Source organism: Manis javanica, chromosome 8 (genome assembly GCF_040802235.1).
Source record: "Manis javanica isolate MJ-LG chromosome 8, MJ_LKY, whole genome shotgun sequence".
Taxonomy (NCBI): Eukaryota; Metazoa; Chordata; class Mammalia; order Pholidota; family Manidae; genus Manis; species Manis javanica.
Genome location: NC_133163.1, coordinates 49,493,136 through 49,515,190, shown reverse-complemented (window position 1 = coordinate 49,515,190; position 22,055 = coordinate 49,493,136). Strand labels below are relative to the sequence as shown.

General features: G+C 38.0%; 1 protein-coding gene across 4 annotated transcripts; it reads left to right on the top strand.

Annotated features, from left to right (window-relative positions):
* Positions 1-6,549: 6,549 nt before the first annotated feature.
* On the top strand, positions 6,550-21,919 carry LRR1 (leucine rich repeat protein 1). Of its 4 annotated transcripts, none has more exons than XM_017675028.3 (4): positions 6,550-7,487; positions 10,488-10,589; positions 12,528-13,249; positions 19,907-21,919. In XM_017675028.3, the coding sequence occupies exons 1-4, from the start codon at positions 7,143-7,145 to the stop codon at positions 20,145-20,147; spliced, it is 1,410 nt and encodes a 469-aa protein (XP_017530517.3). In that variant the 5' UTR covers positions 6,550-7,142; the 3' UTR covers positions 20,148-21,919. The 4 variants fall into 4 exon arrangements, with proteins under 4 accessions (XP_017530517.3, XP_017530518.3, XP_017530519.3 ...); XM_017675029.3 differs by having other exon boundaries at positions 10,491-10,589; positions 19,907-21,917; XM_017675030.3 differs by lacking the exon at positions 12,528-13,249 and having other exon boundaries at positions 10,491-10,589; positions 19,907-20,150.
* The last annotated feature ends 136 nt before the right edge of the window (positions 21,920-22,055 follow it).

The window sequence follows — 22,055 nt, the reverse complement described above, 5'->3', positions numbered from 1 at the left end:
ACTTAGTGAGGAAGGCATGTCAAAAGCTGAGACAGGTCAAAAGCTAGGCCTGTTGCACCAGTTAGCCAAGTTGTGAATGCAAAGGAAAAGTTCTTGAAGGAAATTAAAACTGCTACTCCAATAAACAAACAATAAGTAAATGAAATAGCTTTTTTGCTGATTTGGAGAAAATTTTAATGGTCTGAATAGATCAAACCAGCCACAATGTTCCCTAATCCAGAGCAAAACCTTCAATTCTATGAAGGCTGAGAGAGGTGTAGAAGCTGCAGAAAGAAAGATGGAACTCAGCAGAGGTTGGTCCATGAGGTTTAAAAAGCCTTCTCAGTAACATATAAGTGCAAGTGAAGCCACAGTGCTGATGGAGAAGGTGCAGCAAGTTATCCAGAAGATCTAGCTTAGATCATTAATGAACATGGCTACACTAAACAACAGATTTTAAATGCAGGCCAAACAGACTTCTACTGGAAGAAGATGCCATCTAGGATTTTCATAGCTCCAGAGAAGTCAAACTTCAAGGACATGTTGACCCTCTTGTTAGGGGCTAATGCAATTTGTAACTTTAAGTTGAAGCCAAGGTTCATGTACCATTTGGAGAATCCTAGGTCCCTTAAAAATGATACAGAATCTGCAACCTCGCCAACATTTGTTGTTGTTTGTCTTTTGGATGGTGGCGATCCTTACTGGTGTGAGGTGATATCTCATTGTGGTTTTAATTTGCATTTCTCTGATTGCATGTGGAGCATCTTTTCATGTGTCTGTTGGCCATCTGAATTTCTTCTTTGGAGAACTGTCTGTTCACCTCTGCCCATTTTTTAATTGGATTATTTGCTTTTTGTTTGTTGAGGTACGTGAGCTCTTTATATATTTTGGATGTCAACCCTTTATTGGATTTGTCATTTATTAATATATTCTCCCATACTGTAGGGTACCTTTTTGTTCTATTGATGGTGTCCTTTGCTGTACAGAAGCTTTTCAGCTTGATATAGTCCCACTTGTTCATTTTTGCCTTTGTTTCCCTTGCCCGGGGAGATATGTTCATGAAGAAGTCGCTCATGTTTATGTCCAAGAGATTTTTGCATATGTTTCTTTCTAAGAGTTTTATGTTGGTGATGTTGTGGAGAAAGGGGAACCCTCCTACACTGCTGGTGGGAATGTAAATTAGTTCAACCATTGTGGAAAGCAGTATGGAGGTTCCTCAAAATGCTCAAAATAGAAATACCATTTGACCCAGGAATTCCACTTTTAGGAATTTACCCTAAGAATGCAGCAGCCCAGTTTGAAAAAGACAGATGCACCCCTATGTTTATCACAGCACTATTTGCAATAGCCAAGAAATGGAAGAAATCTAAGTGTCCATCAGTAGATGAATGCATAAAGAAGATGTGGTACATACACACAATGGAATATTATTCAGCCATAAGAAGAAAACAAATACTACCATTTGCAACATATGGATGGAGATAGAGGGTATTATGCTCAGTGAAATAAGCCAGGTGGAGAAAGACAAGTACCAAATAATTTCACTCATATGTGGAGTATAAGAACAAAGAAAGACTGAAGGAACAAAACAGCAGCAGAATCATAGAACCCAAGAAAGGACTAACAGTTACCAAAGGGAAAGGGACTGGGGAGGATGGGTGGGAAGGGAGGGATAAGGGAGGGAATGAAAGGGGGCATTATGATTGGCATGTACAATGTGCGGTGGGGGTACAGGGAGAGCTGTGCAACACAGAGAAGACACGTAGTGATTCTACAGCATCTTACTATGCTGATGAACAGTGACTATAATGGGGTTTGTGGGGGGCGGGACTTGGTGAAGGGGGGATGCTAGTAAACATAATGTTCTTCATGTAATTGTAGATTAATAACAAAATAAAATAAAATAAAATAATGATACAGAATCTTCTCTGCTTGTGTTCTATCAATGGAACAACAAAATTTGGATGACAGCATATCTATTTACATTATTTACTGAAAAGTTTAAGCTGTTTAGTAGTTGAGAACTACTGCTAAAAAAAAGAATTCCTTTCCAAATATCACTGCTCATTGACAGTACACTTGATCATGCAAGAGCTTTGATAGAGATGGACGATGAGATTAATGTGTTTTCTTGAGTGCTAACACAACATCCATTCTGCAGACCATGGACCAAGGTGTCATTTCGACTTCCAAATCTCATTATTGAAGAAAAACATTTTGTAAGGCGAGAGCTGCCATAGATAATGATTCCCCTAAAAAAGTAAATTGAAAACCTTCTGGATAGGATTAATCATTCTAGATGCCATTTTGAACATTCATGAAATGGGAAGAGGTTCAGGTATGAAGGTTAACAAGAATTTGGAAGAACTTGATTCCAGCCCTCATGGATAACTTTGAGGGGCTGTATTTTCTTTAAGAGGCTATTTGAGCATTCTGATATCCTAGTGCTAGTGGAGGAAGTAACTGCAGATGTGGTGGAAATAGCAAGAGAACTAGAATTAGAAGTGGAGCCTGGAGATGTGACTGAATTGCTGCAGTCTTATAATAAAACCCTCACAATTGAGGAGTTGCTTGTTGGCTTCTCATGGACAAGCAAAGAAAGTGGTTTATTGAGATGGAATCTACCACTAGTGAAGATCCTGTGAAAATTGCTGAAATGAGAAATGATTTAAAATATTACATAAGCTTAGTTAATAAAGCAGCAGCAGGGTTTGAGTGGATTGACTCCAATTTTGAAAGAAGCTGTACTGTGGGTAAAATGATATCAAACAGCATCACATGCTACACGGAAATCATTCTTGAAAGGAATGGTCAATCGATTTAGGAAAATTTCATTGTTGCCTTATTTTAAGAAGTTGTCACAGCCACCCCAACCTTCAGTAACCACCACCCCAATCAGTCAGCAGCCATCAACAATGAGGCAAGACTCTCCACCAGCAAAAAGATTGTAACTTGCTGACAGTTCAGGTGACAGTTTGCAGTTTTTAGCAATAAGGTATTTTTACATGAAGGTGTGTACATACATTATTTTTTTAGACATAATGCTAGTGCATACTTGACATACTACAGTATAGTGGAAACATAACTTTCTATGCACTGGGAGGCCAAAATATTCATTCGACTCACTTTATTGCAATATTCCCTTTATTCTGATTGTCTGGAACCAAACCTGCAATATCTCCAAGATGTATGCCTATATGTGTTTTCCCACAACCCCCAACAGTGTAAATTAACAAACTTTATATCTTTCCTTATGCTAGCCCAAATATGGTATTGTTTCACTTTAAATTTTGATGAGAGCATGTTTTCCTATGTGCAAAGAAATAAGCCCTTTGACCTTTATACTAGTTATTAAATTATTTCATTCACCACATCACCAGATTCTTATTTCTTTGTTTCTAGTATATTCTTCCATGCAAAACATTTAAATTTTATTGATTAAAATCTATCAACTTGTTACCTTAATTCCTAAAGGTTTTGTGTCAAAATTCTGAAAAACTTCTGTTTTCTTGTAATACTTTTACCTTTTTATTTTTATTTCATATCTTGAACCACCTAATATTTATTTCACTGTCTTCCAGGAGCCAGGCAGAAATCCAGCTTCCCTCCTTCCCAAGCAGCTTACTACTGACTTCAACACAAGCAGTATCAATTGAATGCACACTAGTCTGTAAGCTTGCTCTATTCCTGCACAATGCAGGCCCTCATAAATATTTGTTAAATGAGTAAATAAATAGTGAATATTAATTTACTCATTTTTTCCACAAATATGCAATGAGTAGTTACTGTATGTGACCACTAACCTGGGCCTTGCATATAATAGTGACTCAGAACCTGTTCCTAGGAAGCTTATAGTCTAAAGGTGACAACATGCATTAAATTAGTAAACCATATAATGATATTTTGGAAGAGATAACCTAAGATTCTTCTTGCTGTGAACACCCAAAAATGCTAGAAGAAATATCTTTTATTTTAAAATGCAGAGGTGAGCTCCAAGGAATCCCTAAGAACAGGTGCTAAGCAGGACTGAAAAGTACAGAGGCTGCCCTGGGGAGATTTATCCAGATAAGTAATAGGACTTGGAGTTTGAAAAGAACAAGAGACAAGCTTTTGGGCAACTGTATTTAATTAAATTGCAAAGAATGGAAACCCATGAGGTTTGGGGGAAGAATTAAGTGCAGGATATGAAACTTGAGTTCTAGCACTATTTGTTCTAACACTGATGGTGAGGTCATGGGCAAATTCCTTTACTCTTTTCAGCCTCTATTTCCCGTGCATAAAGTGAGAGAATTGAATTAGGATACCTGTAAACTATACTTCAGCTCCAGAAGTTTAGGATTCTGTGATAGGAGGCCCTTAAGAAATTTAATTTAGCAGCAATGTAGATGGTGGGTATGGCATTACCCTCTGAACTGGTCCCCACCTCAAGGCTTGTTCCACTTTCAAATTAATTTCTTTGCTGAACACAGTAACCTTTCCTAAACAAGTCATCATTTTATCCCTTGCTTGAAAACTTTAATTGGTTTCCCAAACTGTCAGGCTAAAGTTCAAGGGCCTTGGTTTAGCAAACAAATTGTTTTCATCATCTGGCTACTTTATACTCGAATGTTTATCACACTGTTGTATAATTGTTATTTTAGTTGTCTCTCCTAAAAACTGTAAACTCATCTTGCCTTTTAAACATTTTGGCATACAGCAACACCATAAATATTAAATAAATGAATAAATATATTGAAGTAAGAAGACCTAGTAAGTTTAGGGATAGTTCTTGAGGAAAGTAATACAACTCTCAGCAGACATGGCAGTACTAAGAATGGAAAGGTAGACATTAATTAAGAAATCATAGCAGAAACACACCTATAAAATGTGATCAGGGTGTCAACAGAGGCAAAGCAGCACTGTAGAGGTCGAGTGCTTAGTCATGTATTTGTTAACTATTTAGCTTTATTCAGTTTAGATTAAGTTTAACATTAAAAAAATAACGCCAATATCTGGTCCCCATGTGCCAGGGCAGGCAAGTCTACACTGCATTACATTTGTCCTTACTCTTTCATATGTGATCATGCTTTTATTAGCTTGAACTCAAGTGAGCCACAAACCTAACTGAATGAAGTTTACTATGCACACATTTGAAGGGAAAAGAGATTCAATTATCTGTTGAAAGCCTCGTACGCACCAGAAACTCAGGGGACAAAAAAAATTTTTCAGCTCAACTGTATTTTCAAACTCTAAAAAGGAAGATGCTAAAGAAAGTTCAGTGTTAACTGGGTTTTGGAAGATTTATAGAATTCGTATGAACAAAACATGGAATGAGTGTATCATGTAGGCCAGGAAGAAAAGGAACCAATTTTACAGAAGGAAAACAAATCTGCTTTTCTTCGGATCCTTTTATCAAAAACCTGTAGCCCAGCTTAAAATGTATTGTGTATTTCCAAGTTGTTCAGACAGTCTGCAGTGCAAAGCAGCCTGAGGTAATTGAGGGTAGGAGGAGTCAACAGGCACACTTTATTTGTATGGTGGTAAAGAGAAAAGTTGTGGATAGGTATCCCAAGAATCGTTTGCTTCATGAACAGTCCACTAACACCAACTAACATCAGATCCGAGTAGTTCAGCCATTAAAAATGGATAAACTAAGGGGAATTTAGGGGTAACGGAGATGAGATCTCAAAATCAAATGTATTTTTATTTTACTTAAGTCTAATATTACTTTATTTAAATATTTTGGGAATCACATGTCTTTTCTGAGAATCTGCGTTTCGCAGTACACACCACTGTTCTACTCTAAAATCATCTTGGAACTGCTAAGTAACTTTCATATAATTAGATTACTTAACATTTAATTACTGAATCCCTGCTTCAACAACCCAAGTAACACCAAATAAACGGTTGGGGCTTTTTTTTTATTCTTGATTTTTTTATACATTTCTACTCTAAGATTACAATGGCTTATACAATATTTAAGATTTTCCCAATTCCCAACTGTTCCTAGAGGTTCATTGTATATTTAAAGTACTTGTAATGCTTTAGACTGGCGTTTCTATATTATTATCCAAAGAACAAAAATGCGTAATTCCCATAAAGTCTGAAAGTCTGAAAATTACAAAACGTCACTTTGTTTCTCACAAACCGTAAGATTAACTGTTGCCAAATGCCGAGTAGTGTTTTCAAGCTCTACATGCAAGAATACTAAATTTTAAAAGTAATTTTTTTATTATCTTAAGTATTTTTCATGAACCAATTACGTTTATCAGAATAAGGAATCAACAGTTTTTAACACTTTAGGTTCAAGATGTTATAAACAGAGACAAAGGTTAAGTCGTTGTATTGTCCCAGTTGAATTGAAAATAGGTTTTTCTGTACGCGATTCCACGTTTGTTAAAGTACAGCTCAGACGAAATAGAATTATTTAATACAAGGCCGGGACCAACGTTACGCCGGGAAGCGCCTAGAGTGCAAAATTTAGGGAGGTAAGACCACGACCTGAGAGTGACAGCCTGCTTAAAATGTGCCTCCCGAGGACAACCAGGACCCTGGTCCTTTATAAACAGAGAAAGAGCCCAAGGGCACACGGGTCTGGAAGGTCTTTCAAGTCTCAGGTCCAGTTAAGCCAGTCACTCCACCCAACCAACCAGCGGTTGCAAAGTGGTAATTTACTCAACAGAAATTGCCAAGTCAAATATTGTCACATCAAGTTCCGTTTCGGGTTCCGACGTAACAAGCGTTGGCTCCAGAGTGACGAGATCCACCAAAACAAAACAAAACGACAGCCCATTCGCGTCAGGAAATGCCGCGCTCTGGCTGGCGCTAGCAGCTCGTAATGGACCAAGTGGCGAAGATGCGTTAAGTAAAGAAACCTTCTTTAACAGAGGGACACATGCCTTCCCTCAAGAAATTCGGGGGCCCAAGACGTGCGGTAACCTCTTAGGCGTCCACGGAGGAAACTAAGACTCCTCCCCAAATAATACCTAACGCCACCAACCGCACGCGCTCCCGGGAAAAGACATGGCGCCCTCGCCGATCGCCGGTTTCTGGAGCCGCGAGTCGGGTCCTCGAGCGGTCGGTGTCCGTGATTGCCGACCCGTGGTCAGTGAGGACCGGGCCCTGCAAGGTGGAGGACATGCTCTTGCAAGATCCACAGAGCCACTGGCTTGAGGAAGCCCGCGATGTTGGCACGACCAGAAGGCAGGCAGATCCTGGGACAGCCGCGTACTCGAGGACCCCGGCGCTACGCGGCGCGGCTGGGAAGCGCGGAGTTTCAAAGCGGAGTTGCGGATACGCTTGCTGACGCGGTCGGGATGAAGCTGCACTGCGAGGTGGAGGTGGTCAGTCGGCATTTGCCAGCCTTGGGGTTGAGGAACCGAGGCAAGGGCGTCCGGGCAGTGTTGAGCCTCGGTCAGCAGACGCCCAGGAGTCAGCCGCGGCCTCGGGCTGGGGGCGAGCAGGGTGGCGGGCACCCCGTCTGCCTGCTCATCTGCACCCTGAAGGACAAGCGCGGGACCCGCTATGAGGTGCGTGGAGCGAGCAGGCCCTGCCAGGGGAGTCGGCCACTAGCTGTCCCCCTGAGCCGAGAGGCGGGCCGCCCTCGGGACTCACGCGACCGGGCGTTCCCAAGGCTGGAGTCCGTCTTGGGGGGTTTGGATACCATCCCGGTTTCTGGATATCTCCCTGTAGACCCGAAAGAGGGGGAAAAAGTGCACCTGATTATTTTTCCTGCCCATTTCTGCAACTCCGAAACAACAGCATTGCAACCCCATCCTTCTAAAGCCTTTAAAAATTCGGCCTTCGTGAAATTAACTTATAAATGAAGCAGCAGTCCACTTTAGGGGAACCAGAAAATGACTGCACTCTTATTCAATGAATTATGTTCCTCTCAGTATATTCGGTAGCTTTTATTTTTAAGGCTTAAAGGGATAATGAATAGTAAATAAGGTCGGTAGGCCACATTAATACATAGTAAAGCAGTAACCCTTTGGGTTGCATCTTGACATTTTTATTAAAGTTATTGGTTACTGCATCCTTGTCTTTTTTTTTTAATGTTTAATTTCCTAAGGCCTGATTTTTTAAGTCCAGAACATAGCAGTAGTAAACTCTCTAGAAGCAGTTAGAAGTTGAAATAGATTTTTTAAAGTACAGGTTTTATAAAATCGTTTCCCTTCCTTACCAGGCACTATGTTGTTATGTTAGAATGACTGGACTACCTTTGTTGTCTACTGTAAATAAAGTTGAGGGGACAGTTCATTGCCCACCTTTGCACGTGACTCTTGACTGGATTTTATGCAATTTCTTGGATTATTTCCCTTATGGTGTTGTACTCCACAGTGAATAGGTGAGGAAAGGGATATTGCTGTTTCATTCAGAGACATCTAATGTTTAGTATAAGGAGGTAGTTGAAGGTGTAAATAATTGCCCCTTGTCAGAATCAACTCATAATTTTTCTTCAAATTGAAAGGACTTTAGAAATCACCCAACATTTTATAGGTTAGAAAACTGTTAGGTGATAGAAGCAAAGTCAACTAGAATTGGGTCCTCCTTTTCTCCCCCCTTATGTTCCCCAAAACCTGTCACTTTTATGCCCAGCTCAAGTACTTCCTATTTTTAAAGTCTGTAATGATCTCACCCTTAATATTTCAGCACTAGTAGTCAGTTGTTAATCATCCTTTTATTGTAAACTGCTAGTGGAAGACTTACTGTGCGCAAGGTGTAGTGCTAGATATTGTGGAAGATAAACTTGATTTAGTCACTGTGTTTCTAAGACAAAGGGGAAAATAAACCATTACTTACAATATAAAGTTGACTATGATGAATACTATCATAAAGATAGAAGCAAAGTAGTACAGTATCAAAAACGAATTGTGAATAAAGTTTCTGAGAAAGTTTTGAAGAAGTGGTGCCACAGGGCTTGCAACATAGTAGGTGCTCAGTAAACATTTGTTGAATGAGGAAAGGTGGTGTTGGTCCTGAGCTTTGAAGAGTAGGTACTAATGCTAAGTGTGGCAAGTACCTTTCTTACACTTTTTACTTCTCTGTCCATGATTTCAGCTACCATCCATCCGACTGATTTCCAAATCTGTACCTTTAGCCAGTCCTCTGCCTTAACTTCCAACTTGAATCTGCTGTCTACTGGAAAATACTCACTTGGATGTGTTGCAACGTTTCAAACTCAAAATATCTAAAAATTGATTTTTCTTGCCACCCCTAAACCTGCTCTTCTGGCAGTATTCTGCAACTCATTAAAAAGTGTTCTGACCCATCCAGAAACCTTGCCTCTCCACACCCAATGTATTATCAAATCCTTTCAATTCTGCCTCCTGGGTATTCTTCAGATTTTCATACCTCCTTCCATCCCAGCTGTTATATGATAATACTTTTATTCCTTGCCTGGCTAGTCTCAGAGGATCTCCCTATCTCTACCATTGTCCTTCCCCCATCCCATTCACCCCTCCCTAAAGTTCAGTTCTTAGACTGATTAATTTAAAGAGAATATTTCAAAATATAGATTAGCCATGTTTCCAGCTGACAGTCATTGAGTATATCATTTTTCTTGGGATCAAATCCAAAATTCTTTGGAAAAAATGGTTTACAAAGCCTTGCACCATCTCTTTACCTCTTCAGGCTCACCTGCCTCTTGGGTCCTTCAGCCATTCTGAACTTGTTTCAGCTCCTCACAGTTGTCAAGCTCTCTCGCCTTCCAGGCTTTGCACACATTATTCCTTACTGGTATGCTATCCCCTCTCTCTTCTCCCAGTATCTTCACATACCCAACGTGGTATCCTTCAGTTTTCACCTTTAAAGTCACCTTCATATCCCTAGACCAAGCAAGATTCTATTGGTATATAAGGTTTTAGAGCAGCCTTGTCTTAATACTTGTTAGGCTTACAATTTCTTAGATAACTGTCTCATCAGATTGTAACACACTACAACTTTAAGTGTAATTACCATGCTTGTCTCACTACTCCCAAGCCCTTTATCATAGTTCCTGGTACAGAGCAACTTCTTGATAGTTACTAAGTCTAAAGCAGAAGCAACATCAGTCTTGAAAAATTTTTGAGCACCTGTTATTTGTCCATCACTAGTGTGTTCTGGGGATACAACAGTGAACAAAGGAGACAAAATTCCTTCTTTCAAGGAGTTTGTAATCTTGTGGGAAACATTCCTGCCCCAGACTAATGGACTGAAGTTAAGGCAAGTAACTACTATTGGCATCTATTACTACAGCCACAGTTGGAATGGGAGAAGAGGAGTATTCTCCCAAAACATGGGTTTTGTTCTCAGAAGAGGGAAGTTACTGGACAGAGAATAGTAATATGTACCATAAGTTAGATAAGGAGTATAACTACCCAACTGCTAAAAACAAAACAAACCAAGCAAAAAACTTTAAAATTTAAAATCATAAAAAACCCAGATTTGAGGACTAAAAACCAAACCAAAGCTTGGCAAAGTGACTGGCACATCCAGTTACAATAAACAGTATTGAATAATAATATCTGTTTTTGTCCCTTGTTTTTAAGCAGCTAAAGGAGAACATTGAGCAGTTCTTCACCAAATTTGTGGATGAGGGGAAAGCCACTGTTCGGTTAAAGGAGCCTCCTGTCGATATCTGTCTTTGTAAGGTATGATATTAAAAATGTTACAGGTTGGGTTGATTGGCTATATTTTCTTAAAGAGGCAATTTAGCATTCTGATATTCCACATAGCTGAATAGGGATGGACATTTGCAGGTGTGTTTGAAGAAATGACAGCTTCCCAGGCATACTTCTCTGGGTCTAAAAATGCAGTCAGCCTCAGGAGGAAAACTTGATTTGTTTCTGTGTCCAAGATGGAATCTTAGGGTGTTCTTAGACTAGAACTCGGTAAGGCAAGTGGCACAGGTCTACATTTTGCCAGCAGAATCACAGGTTATAAATCTAAATTTGGTGTAAAAAAAGGATAAGATGCAATTAGAACTACTGGGGGGGGTATAATTAAATTATAATTAAATATTATTTTAAAAAATAATCCATTAGAATAAACTTTTCTTTGCCTTATCTCCCCCTTTTCTCTTACCTCTTCCCAGAGGATATGAGCAATGTCTTATTCAACCTTGCACTATCCTTAACTTCAAGCAAAGTGCTTTGCAAACATTAAAAGTATTTGCATTGAGTGGAATCATTTTGTCCTACCTCCTTCTGTTCTTGTGGGGGTTTTTTTATCTCTTGATACTCAGACTGTATTTCCACTGATACCTGTCTTCTACATAAAAACAAGTTGAGATCTTACAATTAAAATAAAACAGAATAGACACATTTCTATAAAGACAAGGCTAAAATCATTGACTCCACTTTCTTACTCTCTCTTTTAACTTTTACTTTTATGGTTTATTCAAAACCTGCTCAGAGATCACTGACTTCTATTTCCCTGTCATATTGCCATTATTTTAATCCTTTTTGAGCTCTAGAATTTGACACTGATGACCAGTCCCACCTTAAAACTTGTCATCTGTGAAAGCACTATCCTGGCTCACCTGTTTTCTCAGCAACTCCTTTGTCTCCTACTCTGAAAACCTTTTTCTTGTACCCCAAATAGAGGCATTATTCCAATCTCTGCTTGTTCTTCTCCATATCTCCCTTCCATTTCCCATAGCTGAGCCTTTATTTTGTTTTCCAAGTCTAGTCTGGCACCATCTACTGGGCCTACTTGGCCCAGGTCTCCAGACTTTCCTCACTCCACTTCACTACTGTGTACTGTATACTGCCACCAAAATAATACTTAGCTCTTGTCATGTAATTCTGTTACTCAAAATTCTTCAGTGATTTCCCACAGCCTGATCATTTAGTCCTCCTTACCTTGACATCAAGCTCATTTATACTGTCCCCATACTGTATTTCTCATCTTTTACTCCTCACAAAGTTCCCACATACCATCCAAGTGGGATCACAACTTAAGTTTCTTGCTGAAAGTTCATTAGTCCTTCACATGTAAACTTGAGGAAACTTCTAAAGTATCCTGCAAGTATTAGTTATTTTTATTGATGACTTAGTTTACGTACCACTTCATTAATGATTTCTCTGTTGAGCTGGAAGCAATCTCTCTTGCTTTTGATATTTTCTAGCACTTTTAATGGTGCCATTTGGCCCAGCTTTTGACAGGGCCATTGCCTTTCACAATTCCTAGTCTTTGTAAATGGCACCCTGGACTTTTTGCAGTGCATAGCACTACCTCTGCCTATCTCACAGGCAGTTGGAGATTTGGGTCCATTCATCTTAAACTTCAACCTTGAGTGAACTCTATATGATTTCCTGTTGTATTTTATGCATGGTTACCCCTTTGAACAGTTTTATTTACAGTGTTTCTCAACATAAATTTTTTCAAAAACTTTTAAAGGTTTTTGTACCTCTATTGAAATTCAATAAAAATTGAATATTAAAAAAATTATTTTTAAAGCTTTTTTCAATAAATTATTGCATCATTTGCATAGAAAACTTCACAGAATTTGTTATAGGATGAATTTAGTATGCATGCATTTGTTAAAGTGGAATTTATGACTGTACTACTTATTTTTATTTATTCAGGCCAATTCCAGCAGTTTAAAGGGGTTCCTTTCAGCAGTGAGACTGGCTCATAGAGGCTGTGATGTAGAGGCATCACTTTCAACCCTCACACCAGTGAAGACCTCAGAATTTGAAAAATTTAAAACTAAAATGGTTATTACATCCAAAAAGGACTATCCTCTAAGCAAGAACTTCCCATATTCTCTGGAACATCTTCAGACTTCATATTGTGGGCTTGTCCGAGTGGATATGCGTATGCTTTGCTTAAAAAACCTTAGGAAATTAGACTTGAGTCACAATCATATAAAAAAGCTTCCAGCTACAATTGGAGACCTCATTCACCTTCAAGAACTTAACCTGAATGACAATCACTTGGAGTCATTTAGTGTAGCTTTGTGTCAATCGACGCTGCAAAAGTCACTTCGGAGTTTAGATCTCAGCAAGAACAAAATTAAGTCACTCCCTGTGCAGTTCTGTCAGCTCCAAGAACTTACAGATTTAAAACTTGACGATAATGAATTGATTCGATTTCCTTTCAAGATGGGAAAATTGAGAAATCTGCGTTTTTTGTCAGCAGCTCGAAATAAGCTTCCATTTTTGCCTAGTGAATTTAAAGATTTATCTCTTGAGTACTTGGATCTTTTTGGAAATACTTTTGAACAACCAAAAGCCCTTCCAGTGATAATGCTACAAACACCATTAACTTTATTGGAATCTTCAGCACGAACCATATTATATAATAGGTAAGACTGATAGTCATAAAATGCAGTACCTTTGATAGCTTCCGCAGCATAATAAAGTCATTAACATAGTTGACAATACTGTGTGCAAGCTAACCACTTGCTACAGTGGCCTTCCTGCTGCTGCTTGCTTCTGCTTGGAATGTTTTTCCTCCAGAAAGTCTCAGCTCACTTTCTTTTTTTTTTTTTTTTTGACAGGGCATCTCTCATATTTATTGATCAAATGGTTGTTAACAATAGAATTCTGTATAGGGAAGTCAATGCTCAATGCACAATCATTAATCCACCCCAAGCCTAATTCTCATCAGTCTCCAATCTTCTGAAGCATAACAAGCAAATTCTTATATGGTGAACAAATTCTTACATAGTGAATAAGTTCTTACATGGTGAACAGTACAAGGGCAGTCATCACAGAAACTTTGCGTTTTGATCATGCATTATGAACTATAAACAATCAGGTCAAATATGAATATTTGTTTGATTTTTATACTTGATTTATATGTGGATCCCACATTTCTCTCATTATTATTATTATTATTATTTTTAATAAAATGCTGAAGTGGTAGGTAGATGTAAGATAAAGGTAGAAAACCTAGTTTAATGTTGTAAGAGAGCAAATGTGGATGATCAGGTGTGTGCCTGTAGACTATGTGTTAATCCAAGCTAGACAAGGGCAATAAAACATCCACGGATGCAGAATATTTCTCTCAAAACAGGGGGGCTGAGGTTCTAAGCTTCACCACTGTTGATCCCCAATTTCTCACCTGATGGCCCCCCTGCTACTGTGCCTGTCTTAGGTTCTTCCTCCCTTGAGGAATCTTACCCGTCTCTGGCTAACCAGTCATCTTCCAGGGCCATACAGGGAAATGTAAAGTTGGTAAGTGAGAGAGAAGCCATATTGTTTGCAAAGGTTAGCTTTTTACTTCTTTGCACATTTATGCCCTGTGGCTTCTATGCCCAGCATTTGTCTTGAGGTATCTTTACCACTTGGAGGAATTATGATACTCGGTAAATTCGATATGAGGCACGAATTCTATTTAAGGGTTGTAATTAGGAAGGAAGAAGAAAAGCTATAGAGGTAGCAGACGGAAGAAAACATGGGAAGATTGATCATTTCTTTGACATATCTTCTTGTACAGTAACTTAAGCATGTATAGGTTTTAAACTACTAATTAAATTGTGCACACACATTAACATAATAGGAATAAAGTTACAAAACCAAAACAGACCTATAATTACCAGCCATCTCCAGTGAAGCCAAGAAAACCATTTAGGCACCCTAGGCATTTGTGAAAATTTGTCTATGATATGATGGATATTGTCCAACTGTACTTGAACAGTCTGAGAGAAATCAGACAAACTAAAACAGCCCATTCCTGGGAACAGTTCACATCCCATATGTTCTTTTAACCGTAGATAGTCTGTAGTTGTAAGATTTTGGAGCGCTACAACTTGCACTTCTCCTAATTCTTATTGAGGTCCAACAGTGTAGATCCAGTCAAATTTGTTGTTTTACTGTATGCACAGGCCAGCTTAGATATCTCCTTCTTCATTCCAATGGCAAGTCCAGGAACTGGTGGGATGAATGCAGCTATAACTGCAGCATCACCTGGATCTTTGTTGGGGTTTTTTGATGATCATCTTCTGGTATGACTCTTCTAGAGAGTGCTGATGTTGGAAGTTCTTCTTCATATCGTATCTTAGTTCATTTTCTGGGTAGCCAAATTAGGCTTTGGTCCTCTGTATAAACACAAACAGACCCTTTGCCCACACTTTGATCTGCCCATTATACCATTGTGTAGAACTCATTGGAGGTCACCACACAGGAACTGCATTTTTTTCTTTTTAAGAGAAAGGAATATTATCAGAAAACTATACATCTATAGCCAATCATCTGACACCCTTTAAGTGATCAAAACTAAGGCTATTTAAAGCATGCATTAATCGTTGATTTACAGTTAGTTTTATCCTATCATAGAGTAATCCCCCTTTTCTTTCTTTTTTTTCTTTTTTTTTTTTTTTGTTATCTTTAATCTACACTTACATGAAGAATATTATGTTTACTGGGCTCTCCCCTATACCAGGTTCCTGCTATAAACCCCTTTGCAGTCACTGTCCATCAGCATAGCTAAATGTTATAGAATCACTACTTGTCTTCTCTGTGTTGTACAGCCCTCCCCTTTCTCCCACCCCCCCTATGCATGCTAATCTTAATACCCCCTTTCTTCTTCCCCGCCCTTATCCCTCCCTACCCACCCATCCTCTCTAGTCCCTTTCCCTTTGGTACCTGTTAGTCCATTCTTGGGTTCTGTGATTCCGCTGCTGTTTTGTTCCTTCAGTTTTTCCTTTGTTCTTATACTCCACAGATGAGTGAAATCATTTGGTATTTCTCTTTCTCCACTTGGCTTATTTCACTGTCAGCTCACTTTCTTACTTCACTCAGTTCTCTCTCCAAGTGGCACCTTGGCAAGGCCTTCCTGACCACTTTACCTAAAGTTTTATCTCCCACCTCCTTACTTTGCTTGATTTTTTTTGTCATAGGATTTATTACTTGATATTATGTATTTTTTAACATTTGTTGGCTTTCTGTCAGTTTTCCTTACTAGAATGTAGGATCCATGAAGGCATAGACTTTGTCTTATTCTCCACTATTACCCTAGGGTCTAAAATGTGATATTCCCTTATCCTGCCCTGTATTAGGCACTTAATGAATATTTGAATTTATGGATGACATTATTTCTAAAAGTGTGGTTCTCTGACCAGCAGCCTAAAGTGTCACCTAGGACCTTGTTACAGATGCAAGCTCTTGAACTCCACTACAGACCTGCTGAATCAGAAACTCTGAGGGTGGGATCCAGCAATTGGTATTTTAATAAGTCCTCCAGGTGGGTCTCATGCACTCTGAAGTTTGAGAATTCCAATCTGGCTAAGTGTGTTAAAGTAGTAAAGTGTGGCCTTTGGAGGCAGGCTTGTGTTTGATTTCTGGCTTCCCCTCTTAGTAAGGCTTTATCAAGTTATTTAACCTCTTTGATTTAATTTTCTCATCTGCGAAGCAGGACCCATAATACTTACTTTACAGAGTTGTGAAGATAAATGAATTAATCTAATGCCAAAACATTTGGCATATAGTAGGACTTAATAGTGGTTGGTTCTCTTCCTCTTGTCTTTTCATGAGGCACTGAACTCCAGTTAACCATTTTTGTCCATGCTTTCATATAGGAATGGAAACTACCATGTGGACCAAATTATAATTGAGTGCCTATGGAATAGAAAGACCATATTTCAAAGGAGAGATTAACTTTTTTATTTTTTTTACTGGGGGTGAGGCTCTTAAAAAAAAAAAAGACAGATGTGGGCCTAGAAAAATAATATTCATGAGTACATACCCAAAATTTACATACAGTATTATAATACTCATGGACCTCACTGAAACCCAATTAATTCCTCCTTCCTCACCATCCCTAGCTTAAGACCTCTTACTCTAAAGCACTGGTTCCCAGACTTTACCTCACATTTAGAATCATCTGTGGAGCTCTTAAAAGTTCTGATTAGTCCTCACCCCAGAGTTACTATATCAGAGTGTTGGAGAGTAGGACCCAGTAACTTTTTAAAATCCCCAGGTGATTCTAATGTACAACTTCATTGGATTAAGAACCACTACTTCACACCAGTGCTTTTCAGACTTTAATGTACATTTAAATCACCTGGGAATCTGTTAGCAGATTGTTTTGATGTCTGGGATGAAGATCCTGTATTTCAAACAAGCTTCCAGGTGAGTCTGAGGCTACTAGTCCATGAACCACACTTTGAATTTTAAGGCTATAAAAGTTACTTAAAGACTCATATTGCTTTAAGGCAGTGATTCTCAAAATTTCAGAGTGCATCAGAATCATGTTTATTGAAGCACAGTGTTTACTAAAGCAGACTGCTGATTGTCCCTCTCTGAGATTTTTATTCAGTAAATTTGCAGTGGGGCTAAAGAAATTGCATCTTTAACAAGTTCCAAGGTGTCTTGCCAATCAGTTTCAGCCCCAGACAAGTTCACTATGGATTCAGTGTGACCAAAGAAATGACAGTAGAATGTTCTTGTGGTGAAAGGGTTTATACCCAACTTTATTCCCACAGTGGCAGGTCAATCACTAGAATCCCATCCACTCAGTGTGAATCTGCATGCAGCAAGCCAGTCTCTGCCTCTGGGCCTCTCTACCTGCACAGCTTTCTCAGTCTCTGTCCTCAGTGCTGCCACCACTCCAGTCTCATCTCTGCTCTCATGCAGCCTTGCAGGTGCCACCATGTCCTGCAAAGCACTGGGCAGAGCTCTTTATATAGAGTCAATACCAATGTATTGCCCACACGTGTGTAGTGAGCTAGCCGACCAGGGCCAGATGAGAATCCTGGCTACAGGAACCTTCACTTTATCCACACAAGGTGATGCTGATGTGCTGGTCAGGGACCACACTTTGAGAACCACTGGTTTAAGGCATTAACTCTTAAACAGGAGTTAAAAATTACATGTTAAATGACAATAAATGTAAGTGCCTGAGAACAATGCCTGGCTTATAATAGGTCTCAAATATTTCTTGGATGTATAAATTCTTATAATTTTCTTATCTGGCAATTAAAAATCAATGTTATCGACTGTGGAGGAGCTTTTAAATAGTAAAGATGAGAAATACAGATGTCTAGATTCTACTACAGACCAACTGGTTCAGAATCTCCAGAAATGGGCCCGTATTGTGTATTAATATATTTTTTAAATCTCTGGAAGTGATACTGATGATTCAGGCAAAGACCACTGATTTGAGGAAATTCCAAATGGTGTCTTGTCAGTGAATTGTTCCCAGGGCTCTTGTTCATGCTTTCTTGAAACTTATATATGAAAAAAATAATATAGTGTACTGAAATTTGAAAACTATATACAAATGAGAAATGTTATAAATGGTTTCTGATGATTTGCAAAGACCATATGTCTTTCCTGAGAGATTCAGCCCCAGACAAGTTAACTTTGGATTTAGTGAGACTGAAGAATGACAATGAATGTTCTCGGAGTTAAAGAGTTTATTACCGAGCTTTATTCTCCCAGTGATAGGTCAAGCACTAGAATCACATCTGCATCCTACAGCCTGCAGGTCTGTCATCCTCCTCCATCTCTGTCCCCACAGCCATGTCAGTCTCTGTCCTCAGCGCTGCCACTGCTCCAGCCTCTGCTCTCCTGCAGCCATGCAGTCCGGAGCACTGGGCAGAGCTCTTTTAGAGTCAGTAGTAACATACAGCCCACACATGTAGTGAGCAAGCCGACCATGGTCAGGTGAGAATCCTGGCCATAGGAACTTTCATTTTCTCTGCACCATAACAAATTGGCTAAATGATTAAAAACAAATCAAACAGACTTGACATCCAACATGGAAAAGTACAGAGTTGGAAGGAAAAATTAGATGATCAGAATGTGATATAATAGATAAGGTAGGAAAATAATTTGTTAGTGCTGAATGATCTAGCCTTTTTGTATTGTTTTCTAAACTTCTGTTAATATAGGTTCTTGTAAGGTGACTTACCTTTACTAAATTATAATCTTGGATGTTTTCAGACCCCTTGTTTTGAAAAGAATATGCATCCACAGCCATGAGATTAATACTTGTTATCTAGCTGTTGGTTAACTATCCTAATTATTGGTTACAATCGTAAAGTTAAGATTTATTAGAAAAATATGTAGGAATTTAAATTATGTTAGAAAATACAGTTTTTAACTGTTACTTGTTTGCTTATACTATAACCAATAACCTGAAAGAGTTTAATGTGAGGATGTGACAGACACCTTGGTACAATTTTTTAACAAATTGTTACAGAAGCAACAAATTAGTACCTGTGAAAAAATGAAAAATTACAAACAAGGCCTATCCCAAATCCCTTACAAAAGTAAACCACTATTTTTTATTTGATGTGTAACTTTTCAGACTTTTTCTAATACAGTTTTAAACTCTGGTTTATATTATAAATGTAGGTTTTATTTATTTGTTGAAAAAGATCTGAATACCACCAATGTGCCAGCCTAGGCTAGGGACTGAAGAAATAAAGAAAAGACAGTGTGTGAAAGATAAAGTGACTGGGGCATGGTGATGTTTAGAAGAGAGGAGTTGCTCAGTGGGTAGGCAATCTCAAGAGACCATCTTTTAGTGTCTAGTAGATGAGAAAGAAAAGTTTGACAGTTTAAAATACCTTTTTGAACAACTGATGCCCAGGAGAGTATATGGATTTATTTAAATAAATATTTCTTCACAGGTGGAGTGCAGTAATTTTTCCATTACCATTATGAGAATTGCATGACAGAGCTAAACATTTAAATTATCATGTTACACTCATCATACAATATAGTGATATAAAGAACAGATGATGGTCAATTCAATGGGTTATGCTATTAAGTGGCAGTACTAAAAGATACTTCATGGAGTGGTATAGATACTCTAGGTACACAATATGTCATGCTGTTTATTAGTATATTTTCCCCCTTCTTGTTTGGAAGATAAAGCAATATACTGAATCACTTAGCTGAGTAATTGTATTTCCCATGGTTATAATTTAGTGTCCAATAGTTCATGTCCTAATACATAAAGTTCTGAATCTAGTATTAAAAAATATATTTCAAACTTTTTTTTCCAATAGGATTCCATATGGCTCTCATATCATTCCTCTCCATCTTTGCCAAGATTTGGATACTGCAAAAACCTGTGTTTGTGGAAGATTCTGTCTAAGCTCTTTTATTGAAGGAACTACTACCATGAATCTCCACTCTGTTGCTCACACTGTGGTCTTGGTAGATAATATGGGTGGTACTGAAGCACCTGTTGTCTCTTACTTCTGTTCTCTAGCCTGTTATGTAAATTCCTGTGATATGTTAAAGTAATAGACATACCACAAAAGGAGATTCCATTTAGTTACATATGAGCTTGGGATTCATTTAAGGTTTAACAGTGTCAAATTAAAGAAAGGGAAGCTTTTTGTATACTTGTGTGGGAGGAAGAACATTATTTTAACATTTTTACTCATTTAACCATAAAACCTTAATTTCATTAAAATCTAATTTTATTGTGGAGCTAACATTTTATCCATTTATTGCACATGTGATTTCAGCCTAGTTTTCCAAAGTTGTTTGTGGGGTTATCTTTTAACATTAAACAGATATTGATCCCAATCACACTGGTCATAGAATTTTATCAACTTTCTTCCTGCATTTCAATTGAAGAAATTGAGTTTCTGTATATTTTCTCCAAGAAAATATATCTTGGAGGACTAATATGATCTAAATTATACTGAAAACCTGTTTGGTATGAAACTACTACAAGTTTTTAAGTACGTATTTTTTCAGGTATATTATTCTGTATACAGAATTTTATATTCAGCAAGCATAGAGTTGCTTTGGGATCAACAGACATCAGCGTTTGTTAAGTTTTATAATGGTAATCACATAATCTTTTGTAATTCTTGTGTTTTAATTTTTAGGTTTGGAACGTTTTGGGGTTGGAGAGAACACAATTATTTTTACTTATTACATTCTCCATTATTTGAGTTCCTTTTTCAGTTAATTATTTTAGTCACTTTTAATGTGTTTAAGGTTTTAAATTTAAAAAATGGTGGCAATACATAGTAGCTAAAGGATGATGAGAGGATTTGAACTAGGGCAGAGGAAATAGAAAAGGAACAAACTTCAAAGACTCATGGAAAATGGAACCAATGGAACTCCATTCTGTTCATTCTCACTGCCCTTCCTCAAAACAACCTCTCTCCTAGATCATTACAAATAGTCACATAACTGATTTCGAACGAAGGAGATAAAGAAGTTACCAGAGAAAATCCTCTCTGATGTTTGCCTATCATTTTGGGCTTGGGAGGTAGAGGTGGGGGTCGTCTGTTTAAGACATTTTGTTATGCTTTGTTCTTACTGAAATATTTGGAGCATGTTTTTGTTTTCTGAAAAACACTAATATTCCTAAGTACTGTTTTAAATGTTGGAATATTGTTATTAAAAATATAGGTATATGATCTCCAAGATGTAGTTTCTTAAGAGCTGATTGAGGCATTGGTTCAGAGGAGTAATTCTTTGGATGACCTTAAATTTTCATTGCTAGTCATCAAATTCTTCCTGTAAGATTTTTTATATATATAAAGCCACATATACTCAAATAAAAAGGGCTGCCATTTATCTGTTACTTTCACCAAGTGTTTTATATATGGTATTTTATTTATTTAGTCCTCACAAATTACCCTATGAGAGAGATACCATGAAACCAGATTAGAGATTTTAAGCCCAGGCTTCAACCTTCTGAAGATAATTCACTTTTGGTCTTTAAACCCAAGAATTCTGTAATTAAAATATCCTAGGATTTTCTGAACTCACAAATTGGTGTGGGATTGCCCATAAATATAACCGTATTAAAATATTCTTTAAAAGGTATTTTGTGGCATATTTGAGTTAACTTGTACATATCCAGTCATTACATGTTCTTTTAGCAAGACAATTTTTTTCATCAACGGATATAAAACCCTACACCCTAGCCCTTTCCATTCTTATTCATCTACAAGCTGTTTAAATAGCTTAAAATTCACGTACAAAAAGCTGCTTCTGCTCATAATCCATACTCTTTGCCAATATACTTTTCATTTGATGAACTTCTCTGCCTTTTGTAATGACAAATCAAAAACTCGACAGACCAAGATTTCTCTGAAATAAAAGGGATTACTGGATCTTTACAGATGCTAGCAAGAAAAAGGACTAAGTCCCAGGATAGGAAGTTGCTGCTTCACCAGCAGCACG

Coding starts and splice junctions, on each gene's coding strand:
- LRR1 (XM_017675028.3), top strand. CDS start 7,143: ATGTTGGCACGACCAGAAGGCAGGCAGATCCTGGGACAGCCGCGTACT. Junction 10,590..12,527: donor TCGATATCTGTCTTTGTAAG/GTATGATATTAA, acceptor TTATTTATTCAG/GCCAATTCCAGCAGTTTAAA. Junction 13,250..19,906: donor CGAACCATATTATATAATAG/GTAAGACTGATA, acceptor TTTTTCCAATAG/GATTCCATATGGCTCTCATA.